This window comes from Belonocnema kinseyi, chromosome 4, assembly GCF_010883055.1.
Source record: "Belonocnema kinseyi isolate 2016_QV_RU_SX_M_011 chromosome 4, B_treatae_v1, whole genome shotgun sequence".
Lineage (NCBI taxonomy): Eukaryota > Metazoa > Arthropoda > Insecta > Hymenoptera > Cynipidae > Belonocnema > Belonocnema kinseyi.
In genome coordinates this window covers 10,365,221-10,379,948 of record NC_046660.1, presented here as the reverse complement: position 1 = coordinate 10,379,948, position 14,728 = coordinate 10,365,221, and the positions used below count along the sequence as shown (strand labels likewise).

Sequence of the window (14,728 nt, the reverse complement as noted above, 5' to 3'; positions counted from 1 at the left end):
TGAATTGGAACAGGCCATTTTTTCCAAAATTTATTCAAAACGACAATTATTTGTCTTGAAACAGGGAATTTTTCAATTTAAATAAATTCCGAGCTGGAAAAGAGATTTTTTTAAAAGAATTAATTTTAATTCTAATTTGAAAGGGGATATTTTCGAGGAAAAAATGAAATTTATCCAAAACAACTATAATTTGTCTTGAAATAAGGAATTTTAGAATTAAAAGAAATTCCGAGCTGGAAAAGAGATTTTTTTAAAAGAATGAATTTTAATTCTAAGTTGAAACGGGATATTTTTGAGAAAAAAATTAAAATTTATAACTGGAACAGGGAATTTTTTCCAAAATTTATCCAAAACAACTATAATTTGTCCTGAAACAGGGAATTTTAAAATTTAAATAAATTCCGAGATAGAAAAGAGGTATTTTTCAAAGATTGAATTCTAATTCTAATTTGAAACGGGATATTTAAAAACAAAATTTAAATTCTTTATTGAAGTAGGAATTTTTTGAAATTTATTATATTTTTGAGCGGAAATGAAGAATTTTCTTAAAGAATTAAAATTCTGGATTTACAAATTTTAACAAATTCCGAGCTGGTACGGGAAATTTTTGAAAAGGAACAAAATTCTGAATTGGAACAGGCAATTTTTTCCAAAATTTATCCAAAACAACTATAATTTGTCCTGGAACGTGGAATTGAAAAATTTAAATAAATTTAGAGCTGGAAAAGGGATTTTTTTATTAGAATGATTTCTAATTCCAAGTAGAAACAGGATATTTTCGATAAAAAATTTAAATTATTAGTTGGAACAGGGAATTTCAAAGAAAAATTCGAATTTTTAGTTGAAACGGAAAATTTTGGAAAATTTTTCAAATTCCGGATTTGAAAAAGGAATTTTCAATGTTTAACCAATTTTGAGTTAGAACTGAAATTTATCCAGGAGAATAACAGTTCTGAATGGAAAATGGAATTTTTTAAACAGAATTATAATTCTTAGTTGAAATTGAGAATTTTCGAAAAGAATTAAATTTCTTGATTTGAACAGGGATTGTTTGAAAAGAATTTGATTTCTTACTGGAAATGAAGAATTTTTTCTTAAAGAATTAAAATTCTGTATTTGAACAGGGATTTTTCCATTTTTAACCACTTCTGAGCTGGAATTGGAATTTAAAATTTGCTTAAAATGTTATAATTTTGAACATTTCTTAATTCATTAATTGATTCTTCAATTTATAACATTGAAAATGATACCGTGGATTTATTATATTTTTGGAACAGACTCTGAATCTTTGAACTCTACAATTTATAAAAGTTTGAAACTTTAATCTCGCAGTTGAATGAAAAAACTGTTCAACTTTAATTTTAAAAGTTTAAAATTCAAGCGTCTCACTTTAAATGTTTTCATTTGCAGTCCAGTTTTCATGACTTCGAATAGAACAATTTGTAGATTTAGTGTTGGATTTTTAAAATATCATTGACCGTGAAAAATGATTTTTTTTTGGCAGAATGAAATACTGCTGAAAGTGCGAATGATGGGAGAACATCAAGTGATATCAGGATCGATAAAAGATTTGTCGATCACGACCGGAATTTATAATCCGCAGAAGAGAGCGGATTCGATGTATGAAGTTTTGAAGCCATGTAGTATAAGCGTGGCAGGTTCGACACCTGAAGCTGAAGGCTTGCACTTGGACGTTTGTTTCACGGATATTCACGTCTCAGTTTCGCCGGGAGTCATTGAAATTTTGAATAAAGTTGTTCAAACGGTGACTAAGAAGGACGAGGAGGACAGTGAAGTTGAAAAACCCGGACCTAGTCACGAGGGTCTTTGGCTAATAACTCCTTTTGATGAAAAAGATTACTGGTTCTTGAAAACAGGTATGCCTAATTTATCAAGCGAATTTCAGACTCAGCATTATTTTTTTCTTTTCAGTGTCTTTTTAATATGGAAAGCCGGCCCTAAAATGTTGCTTTCAGAGCTCTCTAATCTGATAATTTAAAAGCAATAGAAATTAGCTTCAATGTTTATCTAAAGTATTATTATTTATTATTTGAATTATTTTAGTAATCTTTATCAATTTAAAAAAGACTTTATTATTTATTTAATTATTTTTCAGATTATATCAGTTTAATCTAATTAAATTATAATTTATTATTGTTCAAGAGTACTTATTTTTGTTAAAATTAGTTAGTAGTTGTGCTCGTGCATCCAAAGAGGATTTATTCTAATACGAAATTAAGAATATAATTTAAGATGCTTAATATTAATAAACTTATTTTTTCATGTGAAACTATCATTTAATGCGCTTGAATTAACCTGGAAAATTTAACAATTTTACCCCAAAAACTCCAGAATGAAAGCTTGCTTTTTATTTATTAAACAGAGAGCTTTTTAAATATAGATTTTTAATATGAGAAGATTTTTCAATATATCCAAACATATTATTTTCTCATTTTTTTGAAAAAATAGATTTATCAAGTTTTATTTGCTTAGTCCTCATTTATCCTGACTTTAAACAGGGAATTTTAGAAAATGAATATCGCTTTTATTTTAAGACAGGGATTTTCTGTAAAGAAATATAATTTAACTTGGAACAAGAAATTTTTTATATGGAACGGGAATTTTTTTTTTTTTGAATAATTATAATTTGGATTTAGAAGAAAAGAAAAAAAAGTCTGTTCCAAGTTAGAATACCCCACAATTTGAAAGTTAGTTTTCTTAAATTTTAAATTATTGTAGAAATAGTATTTCCAAGATTCAATTTTTTTTAGTTAAAAATTCAACTACTTGGTTAAGTTAAACGCGTTTGTTAAAAATTAATTTTTTGTGAAGATTTATCAATTTAATTCAAAATTCATCTCTGATTGATCATGTAACCTCTTTATTGAAAATAATTTATTTTTTTGTTGCAAAAATTCATCTATTTATTTGAAAATTTATGTACTTTGTGGAAAATTCGTCTTTTTTGTAGAAAATTAATTTTTGTGGTTGAAAATTTATCTTTTTAGCATAAAATTTAACTGTTCCAGTTGAAGATTCAAAATTTTATTTGAAAATTTATCATTTTGGTTCAAAATTAATTTTCAGGACATTTTTACATACCTAAAAAATCCTGGAACTGTCAGGGAATTTTTTTTAGATCGGGGAATTTTTTCGAGAGAGTGTTTAAAATTTTTTAAATATGAATATAAATAACCATGTTTTTTCATTTGTTAGTTAAACATTCGCTTTTTTGTTGGAAATTAATTTTTTTTAAACTTTAAATTCATCTTTTTGCTTGAACATTCAACGGTTTGGCTGATTTTTGTTTGTAACTTAACTGTTGAAGATTCAAAATTTTATTTGAAAATTCATCAGTTTGGTTCAAAATTAATATATGTTGAAAATGATTATTATTATTTTTTTGAAAGTTCATCATTTTAATTAAAAATTAATTTTTTTAGTTGAAAAATGAGGTGTTTGTTTAAAAACTGGTTTTTTCTTTTGATGTTTTCTGGTAAAAATTTTTTTTACTGAAAATCTATCTATTATTCAACTTGAATATTCCATAATTTTAGTTAAAAATTCATCTCTTTGGTTGAACATTAATTTTTTTACTGTGAATTTAATTATTCAATATTTGGTTACGAAATTTTCTTTATCAGTTAAAAATGTGTAATTTTTGAAGAAATTAACCTTCTTGGTTGAAAATTAATATTTTTGATCAAAAATTAAATTATTCTTGTTAAAAATTTATTTCAATTAAAAATTCATCTTTCTGGATGAAAATTCGTCTGATTTGTTAAACATTACATTTTTTAACTTAAAATTTAGTTATTTAAGTTTTGGTTGACAATTTATCATATTTAATAAAAATGAATTTTTTGGTTTGAAAATTTAACTGTTTCAGTTGTAGATGGTTGGAAGAAGGTTTAAAATTAATTGGTTTGACTAAAAATATTACTATTATATTTTCGGTTGAAAACTATTATTTTTTTTAGTTGAAAGTTCAAATGTTTAGTCAAAAATTTGTTTTCTTCGATTATAAATTCAACTATTTCGTTAAAAATTTATGTATTTTGTTGCAAATTTTTTGTTTTCGTTGGGTAATTTATCTTCCAGTTAAATATTCATCACTTTAGTTAAAAATTCATCTTTTTGTTTTAAAATTTAACTTTTCCCGTTGAAAATTCATAATATTATTTGGAAATGCATCACTTTGGTTCAAAATTTTTGTCGTAGAAAATTAATTTTTTGAACTTAAATTTTAACTATTCTATTTTCGGTTGAAAATTATTATTTTTCAGTTAAAAATGCCACTATTTTATTGAAAAGTTGTATTTTTCATTTAAAAATTCATGTATTTTGTTGAAAAAAATTTTCAATTTTCGTTGATAACTGAGCTTTTTTCTTCAAAATTCAACTATTTGGTTGAAAATTAAAATTAAAATATTGTATGGAAAATTTATGTATTTTGTTGAAAAATTGTCTTTTCGGTAGAAATAATCTTAATTTAAAAAAATTAATCTTCTTGTTTAAAAATTAATTTTTTGGTTGAATATTCAAGTTTTTAGGTGAATATTCATCATTTTAGTGGAAAATTAATCTTTAGGGTAAAATATTACATATTGAGAACGCTTCTAAATAAATGCAATATACCCGTATTCATTTTATTAAAATTTTTTGTTTCTGGGCAATAATTAATTTGTGTGGTCCAAAATTTGAAAAACTGTATGGCCCTGAAAAAAGTATTTATTTGTAGAAGTTGGAGTGGAAGCCATTGAAGATATGATTCTGAATGATGAGGAATGCATAACCGTTTATAAACCGGAAGTGGCCATAATTTCTGCGCCTGTAATTTTACTAACTTTGGAAGCGGGAGTTGGAAACAAAACTCTGCCCATGCTTTTATTCCACTTGGGTTTTCAGAGCAGTATCAATGATTGGAGTACCAAAACAGTTAGTGAATTCACTTAAAATATATATTCCCTATTTCCCTTTTTTATTTTTGAACCGTAACCAGCCCCTTTTTGGAGAATTTTCCCTGAATTTTCTCTAATTTAATTTAAATTCCCCTAAAAGTCGTTCGTTTATGACTAAAATTGTAGGGATTTTTGTGGATTCATTGTAAAATCTCTTGAAATATTTTTTAATTTTGGTTGAATCTTTTAAATCTTTTGGCATTTTTATTATTATTAAATATTTACAATATTCAGTTTTTTTAAATTCTATATTTCTGTTTCAAAATATATTTTTATATCTTCAATCGAAATTTATTGTTGACAAGTAAAAATGATAGTAAACGCGATTATTCTCGGATTTATTATATTATGAATCAAATATTAAATAATAAAAACCAAATATTTTAGAAAAAAAATAATTTCAAGAATTTCCAATTCAAATTTAATTTTTTTTATATATAAAAATAGAATTTGAATATTAAAGATTTATTTCATAAAGAGAAAATTAATTCAAAATAATTAAAAAGAGATGAGAAAAATTAAATGATGGACAAAAATGTAGAATATCTTAATTATTATTTAAGGTTTTGATTTTAGCAGTTTTTTTTTAATTTTTAGAGAATTTAAAAAAAAAGATAAAAACAATTTGAAATATTTCAACAAATATTTCGAAGTATTAGAAATTTTGAAAAGATTCTAAAATAATTTCACGTTGAAAAATATTCTAAAAAATTAACTTAAACAATATTAAGAAAATTGGTTTAAATACTTTAAAACATTCCAAATGATTTTATAATATTTCGGAACAGAAAGCAGAAAATTGAAAAGCAAAATTTCTCAAATTAGCAAGATTACAAAATTTTTGAAAAAATTCGAATAAGTTTAAGAAACATTTTAGTAGAAGGTTTAAAAAGATCAAAAAAATTCAAAACATTTAAAACATAATGTAGATTTTTTAACATTCATGAGCAAATTTTTTTTAACTTTTTATGAATTTTGAAAGTTTTCAAGAGAATGAAATTTTTTTTAAGATTCCTGGGAAATTTCGAATGATTTTTTATTCTACAAAATTTATTTTAAGGGAATATTTATATATATATTTTTTATTTTTTGCAGAACTTTTTTTAAAATTAGGAAAAATCGAGTAATTAAAAAAATATATTTAGAATTTTTTACAAAATATTTAGAATTTTTTTTAATAAAAAAAAATTATTTTTAAACAATTTAAAAAACCTAAAACAAATGTTAGATTTCTGAAGATTTCGAAATAAAATTTTGAAGTTTTTTAAAGAGTTTAAAAGGTTTCTCAAAAATGAAAAATTAATTTTTAGAGAATATTTAAACAGACTAAATTTTTTGTTCATTTTGTAAAATTCTGTAAAAGAAAAAAAAATCACCGAAAATTTCTAGATACTTTTTTGAGAGATCTGAAATGTTAATAAACCTTGTTGAATTTTCTCTGAAAACTTGAAAAATTATATTTATACAACTGTAAAGAAAATAAACAAAGAAAAAAATGGGGTTTCCATAAAAAGTATAATTTGTCTGAGTTGTTTTTTTTTTTTTTGGCTAAAAACTCTTGTTTGGTTGAAAATGAAATAATTATGTTAAAAATTTGTGTTTTTTGTTTGAAAATTCATCTATTTCGACAGAAATTTGATGGTTTTCTGGTTTTATTCTAAAAGATTAATTTTCAGGTTTTCAAGATTTCAAAATATGTAGAAAAAAGTCTGGAAGATTTTATATTAATGCAATTTTTTCCTAAGATTTCAGAGAAAATTTAAATGTATTTTTCATTAATAAAAATTAATTACAAAAGAATTTCTAATTTTGAAAAATGACTAAATTTTAGGAAAAAATCAAATAAGTTGAGAGGAGATATTAAGAAGTTTTGAATAGATACAAAAATTATTTTAAACTTAAAAGGATTTAAAGCAAAATGTAGATTTTTAAACATTTTGAACAAAAAATGTAGAACTTTTTGAAGAATTTTGAAAGGTTTCAAAGGAATAAGAAAATTGTCTTAAGATTTCTGGCATAATGCAATAAGATTTTTTATGTTATAGAATTTAAGAGAGAACAAATAAGGTTTAAAAAGATTTCAAAAAACTTTTTTAAAAATGTGAATTTTTGAATATATCGAAGTTAAATTTTGAAGTTTTTAAAAAATATTTTGAAAAGTTTAAAGATAATAAAAAAATTACTTGAAATGCCTGGGAATATTTAAATGTATTTTTTATATTGAAAAAATTAATTTTAGTAGAATCTTTAAGAAGATTTAGAAACTTGACAAAAGATTTTCAAAATGGTCAAAAACGAATTTTAACGATTTTAAGACAATTTTAAGAATATTTCGAGTCAATTAAAAAGTTTTTTTGAAATTTCAAAAGTTTTGAAGAGATTAAAAATATTTAAAAATTTTGAATGATATCCGAAAATTTATCAAATATATATTTTTTCCGAGTGTCAAAAAGTCCTGAATATCTTTTAAACTGACTCAATTTTATCTAAAATTTTTTAAATTTTTTAACAAAAATTCTTAGAAATTTTCTAGATACTTTTTTGACGATAATCGAAAAACCTAAAAATATAAATAATAATTCGAAATTTTTATTTTGTATTCAATATTATTTTCCCCTTTAAAGTATAATAATCTTTTTTTTTTTTTAATCAAAATCTCAACGGTTTAAAATTAAAATCCATTTGGTTTGAAAATTAGTTTTTTTTGGTTGGATTTGACTTTTTATGATTAAAAATTTAAATCTTTTTGGATTAAATTATCAATTGTTACAAAAATCCTCTTTTTTGGAAAATATTAACTTTTTGTTTTTTTAAAAATGAATTTGTCTATTTGTGATTTAAAATGAAGATCCTTTAGGATTTTTTTCGTGTAGAATTTATTTATTTAATTTAAAAATTCATTTATTTAGTTCAATCGAAACTTTTTTCTAGAAATTTTAATTTGACATAATTGAAATTTTCGAAAATCTGTATGAATTAAATAGAATTGGTTTTCGGTTTAATGACGAAATGTTTATTTGCAGATGAGTTTAGAATCCACAATGTCATTAGTGGTGGCCTATTATAACAGTCGCCTTGCTTTATGGGAACCACTGATTGAACCAATAGAGGGAATACAAAAAGGAAAGCGAATATCAACACCTTGGGAACTGAAAACAAAGGTTTGGCATCAATCATTTTTTAATAAGAGATTTTACACTCTTTTCCCTAGTTTCCCCTTTTCCCCTTTTTTAAAGAATTTATCTTTTTACCTTGTTTCAAAAAAAAATAGTTTTTTTCTCCTCTTGCTCTTTTTTTCTCTACAATAATAATGCAATTTAATACATAATAAACAAACCTAATAAAACATAATAAATAAACCCTGATTTAATAGAACCCAAGAAGAACATCTTTTTTTTATTAAAAATTTACTTTATTGGTTGAGGGTTGAACTATTTTGTTAAAAGTTTTTTGTTTAAAAATTAATTCTTTTTACAGAAAAATCAACTTTTTCATTTTTGTTAAATGCTGATTGCTTTTAGTTGCAAATTTAATTATTTATTAAATTGTACATTAAAAATTCTTTTTTTTTAATTCAATTATAGGGTTAAGAGTTCGTTAAAAAAATTTTTTTTTTTTTGGTTGAATATTTAACTGTTCTATTAAAAATTCTTTTTTTTTTTAATTAAAATTAATTTTATTGTTTGAGGATTGAAATATTTTGCTAAAAGTTTGTTGGTAAAAACAAAATTCTTGTCTGAAAAATTAAACTTTTTTATCTACTTTTTCATTTTTTGTTGAATATTGAGAGTTTTTAGTTGAGAATTCAACTATTTATAAAAATTTTAATTGACCATTGATCTTTTTTGGCTGAAAATTCAACTAAGTTTTAAATTTTTAGAGAAAAAAAATACACTGATTAAAAATATATATTTTTGGTTGAAAACTCATTTGCTTGTAAATTTAACTTCTTGGTTGAATTCTGAACAGATTGTTTCAAAATTCATTTCATTCGTTGAAGATGAAACTATTTTCTCAAATATTATTATTATTATTATTTGTTTTTTGTAATGAAAATTAATTTTTTTTACTGAAAATTTAACTATTCAATTTTTCTATAGAAATTTTTATATTTTTTAGTAAAAAATTATACTATTTTATTAATAATTTATGTATTTTGTTGAAAATTCGTCTTACTTTGTAGAAATTTATTCTCTTTCGTTGAAAATTCCTCTGTTTTGGTGAAAGTTTTACTTATTGTTGGAAAATTGAACAATTTAAAAAAAATCCGTTTATTTATTTTTTACCTGCAATTTTATCTATTTCCTTTTTGATTGAAAATGTGTCTTTTTTAGTAGAAAACTAATCTTCTTAGTTGAAAATTCAATTTATTTTTAACTGCAGTTTAACTACTTCCTTTTTTATTGAAAATGTGTCTTTTTTAGTAGAATTTAATCTTTTTAGTTGAAAATTAAACTACTTAGTTGAAAATTGAGCTGCTTTTTTAAAATATTTATTTTACTAGTTGAAGATTCATCTCTTTGGTTAAAAGTTAACTCTTTTTTTTAAATCCGTTTTTTATCTGGAAATTGATAGTTTTTTGTAAAAAATTAAACTATTTAATTGAAAATTAATTATTTTTTTCAATTCACATTCAAATTAAAAAAATGAGATTATTTGACAGAGAATTTTGCCTTTTAGGCCACAGAATTCAACAACTTTTTTTTTTTAAATTTTCTTTCTTGGTTGAAAAATCTGTCTCGTTTAAAAATTAAACTCTTTAGTTTGAACTTCATCTTTTTAGTTTAATAATTGACCTTTTTTATAGAAATTTGAACTTTTCTGTTTAAAATTGCAACTTTTTAATTAAAAATGAATGTATTTTTCTTGAAAATGCAATTATTTTGTTAAAGTTTAATTATTTGCTTAAAAATATACTATTTTGTTCAAAATTTAACTTTTTAGTTAGGAATTAATTTTATTTTTATTGAAAATTAATCTTTGTCTGTTAAAAATTCAATTATTTTGTTAACCGTTTAATTACTTGTTTAAAATTCAATTATTTCGTTGATAATTTGACTATTATGTTGAATTTTCTACTTATTTCTAAAAAAGTAATTTTTTTTCTGGTTGAAAATCGAAATTTTGTGGTTGAAAATTCAATTGTCTTTTAAACAATTCCTAATTTTGACCGGCAAATTTAACTGTTTTTGGATGAAGTTTAATCTTTTTCGTTTGAAAATTCAACCATTTCGTTGAAAATTCAACTATTTTGTGGATTATTCGCCCCTCTTGCTTAAAAGTTTAACTATTTAGTTGCAAATGCAACTGTTTATTTAATAATTAATTTTATTTTTGTTGAAAATTAATCTTTGTATGTTAAAAAATTCAACTTTTTTGTTCGGAGTTTAATTATTCGGTTCAAAATTTAACTACTGTATTGAAAATTATACTTAATTGTGCAAAAGTTTTTTTTTTATGGAGAATTAATGTTTGCAATTTGAATATTCAACTATTTTGTTGATAGTTTAATTATTTGGTTAAAAATTCAGTTAAAATTTCAAAAAAGTTGAAAATTTTATTTTAATACTGAAAATTTCACTTGTTTCTTAAAAAATATTTTTTTTGTGGCCGAAAATTGGCTTTTTTTTTGGTTGAAAATTGACATTTTTTTTTGTTTAAAATTCAATTGTATTTTAAACAATTTGTAATTTTTGCTAAAAAATTTTACTGTTTTTGGTTGAAGTTTAGTCCTATTTGTTTCAAAATTAGACCATTTGGTTAAAAATGCAACTGTTCGGTTGAAAAATTATTTTTTTGTGGAAATTTTCACTATTTAGTTGAAAAATCATATTTTTTGGTTGAAAATTCAACTGTTTTGTTGTAAGTTTAATTATTTGTTCAAAAATTCAGTTAAAATTTTTAAAAAGTTGAAAATTTAATTATAATACTGAAAATTCTACTTGCTTCTTAAAAAGTATTTTTTTCTGACCGAAAATTGACATTTTTTCTGGTCGAAAACCGATATTTTTTTGGTTTAAAATTCAATTGTATTTTAAACAATTTGTAATTTTGGCTACAAAATTTAACTTTTTTTGGTTGAAGTTTAGTCTCTTTTGTTTCAAAATTCGATCATTTTGTTAAAAATTTAACTATTTTGTAGAAAATTCGTTCCTTTTGCTTAAAAGTTCGACGATTTGTTTGTAAATGCAAACGCTTGGTTAAAAAATAATTTTTTCTTGAAATTTAATTTATTTTCAGTGAAAATTTCAAAAAAGTTGAAAATATAATTATAATACTTAAAATTCCACTTGTTTCTTAAAATGTATTTTTTTTCTAGCCGAAAATTGACATTTTTTCGTTGATGAAAATTGACATTTTTTTGTTCAACATTCAATTGTCTTTTAAAAAATTTGGAATTTGGCTACAAAATTTAACGGGTTTGGGTTGAAGTTTAGTCCCTTTTATTTCAAAATTCGACCATTTGGTTAAAAATGCAACTGTTTAAAAAATAATTTTTCGTTGAATTTTTAAATACTTATTTGAAAAATCATATTTTTTTATTGAAAATTCAGCTTATTTGTTGAAAGTTTAATTATTTGTATAAAAATTCAGTTAAAATTTAAAAAATGTTGAAAATTTAATTATCATACTGAATATTCTACTTGTTCCTTAAAAAGTGTTTTCTTCTGGCCGAAAATTGAAATTTTTTTTTCAAAATTGACACTTTTTTAATTAAAATTCAATTGTCTTTTAAACAATTTGTAATTTTTGCTACAAAATTTTACTGTTTTTTGTTGAAGTTTAGTCCCTTTTCTTTCAAAATTCGACCATTTGGTTAAAAATGCAACTGTTTGGTTGAAAAATATTTTTTTGTTGAAATTTGCATTATTTGATTGAAAAATCATATTTCTTGGTTCAAAATTCAACTTTTTTGTGGAAAGTTTAATTATTTGGTTTAAAATTGAGTTAAAATTTCAAAAGGTTGAAAATTTGATTGTAATACTGAAAATTCCACTTGTTTCTTAAAAATGTTTTTTTTTCTGGCCGAAAATTGACATTTTTCCTGGCCGATAATGGACATTTTTTGTTTGTTAAAAATTAACATTATTTATGTTTGAAATTCAATTGTATTTTAAACAATTTGTAATTTTTGCTACAAAATTTAACTGTTTTTGGTTGAAGTTTAGTCTCTTTTGTTTTAAAATTCGATCATTTTGTTAAAAATTGAACTATTTTGTAGAAAATTCGTCCCTTTTGCTTAAAAGTTCGACGATTTGGTTGTAAATACAACTGTTTGGTTGAAAAATTATTTTTTGTTGAAATTTTAATTATTTGGTTGAAAAATAATATTTTTTGGTTGAAAATTCAACTATTATTGTTGAAAATGCAAAATATTTTCACTAGAAATGTTAAGCTTTTTTTAGTGAATTCTTGCCTACCTTAATTATTTCCATATTATTACCCTATTTTCGTGAAAAATCACCCTATTTTATTTTTTTGTTGTCTCATCAGATTCAGTTTAATGATGTAACTCAAGAGTTTAAAGGGGCAAATGTAGTTACTCCAAGTTCCGACAGTGAACCTGAAGAGTTGCATCAATCTTCAAAAATGACTATTGATGTCGTATCAACCGTAAGTCGTTTGGAAATTATTTTCTTTTAGAGCTTACTTTTAAAAATTTCATTTTATAACTTGATATCATTTCCGAAATAAAGGAAAACTTGGAAATGACTGTGACAAAAACATGTTTGGATGTACTGAACCAACTTGGAAAGGCTTTTTCCAATGCAATAGCACCAGGTGGGAAATCGATCAAAAGTAAAATCGCACCCTATGTCTTGAAAAACGAGACTGGCTTGTCGATGACACTTCATTTGGAAAGCGGTTATTTTAAGGTAATATCGCTACTAATAATTATTTTTTTTTAATAATACGGAAGCGGCGGAGCCTTTTTTCTAGGTGGGGACAGGAGAATAGATTTATGATATTGAATGGTACAATTTTTACATAGTATAATAATAAATTAACAATAAATAGTAAATAATAAATACAGGTATAAAATTCATATTGTCAAAGATTTTACAAAGATTACAAAAATTTCAAAAAATATTTCCAATACTTTGAAAGATTTCATAAAGATTTGACAACGATTTAAATGGTTTTTTCAAAGTTTCAATGATTTCAGAAAGTTTTCAAATATTTCGCACAGGTTTCGAAAAGATTTAAAAGACCTTACCAAGATTTCAATAATTTCACAAATATTGCCGAATATTTGAAAAATGATTGTAATATTTCGCATATTCTTAGACTTCAGAAATATTTCAGAAATATTTCTCAAAGATTTCACAAATCTTTCTAATATTTCGCAAATGTTTCTGGTAAATTTAAAAGATTTAACAAAGACTATTATTATTTGATAAAAAATTCCGATATATTTCAAACATTGCACAAAGATTTAAATAATTTCGCAAGGCTTTCAATAATTTAACAAATATTACCAAAGATTTCGCAAACATTTTTGATCGATTTAAAAGTTTTTACAAAGATATACATGATAACCCAAAGATATCAAAGTTTCAAATATTACGCAAAGATTTTGGACAAATTAAAAAAATTTTACAAAGACATCAATGATTTCCCAAAGATTTCAATAATTTCACAAATATTACCAAACATTTCAAAAATATTAAAAAGATTTTTGAAAGATTCCACAAATATTAGAATGATTCCCTAAAGATTGAAAAAATGTCGCAAAAGGTTTCGAATATATTTAAAAGCTACACAGACTTCAATGATTTTCCAAAGATTTAAATCATTTTGACAAATATTACCAAATATTTTTTAAATATTTCAAATATGTCGCAAAGATTTCAGAAATATATAGAATAAATTAAAAAGATTTCACGAAGGAATCAATTATCTCATCATAATTTTATAAAGATTTCACAAATATTTCAAAGATTTCTATGATTTCTCAAAGATTTCAAATGTTCCGCAAAAATTTGAAGAATATCACAAATATTATCAAAGATTTCAAAGATTTCACAAGGATTTTAAATATTTCGCAAAAATTTTGGATACTTTAAAAATAGTTCACAAAGATTTCAATGATTTTCCAAAAATTTTAATAATTTTTATAAATATTAAGAAATATTTGAAAAATATTTTATATATGTCGCAAAGATTTCACAAATATTTAGAATAAATTAAAAAAATTTCATAAAGGAATTAATGATCTCCTAATAATTTCATAAAGATTTCACAAATCTTTCAAAAATATTTCAAAGATTTCCATGATTTCCCAATGATTTCAAATGTTCCGCAAAGATTTGAAGAATATCACAAATATTATCAAAGATTTCAGAACGATTTCAAATATTTCGCAAAAATTTTGGATAGTCTAAAAAGATTTCACGAAAGAATAAATGATCTAATAATTTCATAAAGATTTCAAAAATTTCACAAATCTTTCAAAAACATTTCAAGGATTTCAATGATTTCCCAAGAATTTCAAATGTTCCGCAAGGATTTGAAGAATATCACAAATATCATGAAATATTTCAAAGATTTCACAAGGATTTCAAATGTTTCGCAAAAATTTTGGATAGCTTAACGAGATTTCACAAAGACTTCAATGATTTTATAACGATTTAAATCATTTTTACAAATATTACCAAATATTAAAAAAAATGTCAAATATGTCGGAAAGATTTCTCAAATATTTAGAATAAATTTAAAAGATTGCACGAAGGAATAAATTACCCCCTAATAATTTCATAAAGATT

At 22.8% G+C, this 14,728-nt stretch overlaps 1 protein-coding gene across 2 annotated transcripts in view; it reads left to right on the top strand.

Moving 5' to 3' along the window:
* Window positions 1-14,728, top strand: part of LOC117170643 (vacuolar protein sorting-associated protein 13) — a 171,335-nt gene that overhangs the window by 73,850 nt on the left and 82,757 nt on the right. For both annotated transcript variants that reach the window (XM_033357554.1, XM_033357553.1), the window contains exons 23-27: window positions 1,505-1,877; window positions 4,742-4,938; window positions 7,985-8,122; window positions 12,456-12,575; window positions 12,659-12,838. In XM_033357554.1, the coding sequence (XP_033213445.1) occupies window positions 1,505-1,877; window positions 4,742-4,938; window positions 7,985-8,122; window positions 12,456-12,575; window positions 12,659-12,838 (1,008 nt within the window). The remainder of the gene's footprint in view (window positions 1-1,504; window positions 1,878-4,741; window positions 4,939-7,984; window positions 8,123-12,455; window positions 12,576-12,658; window positions 12,839-14,728) is intronic.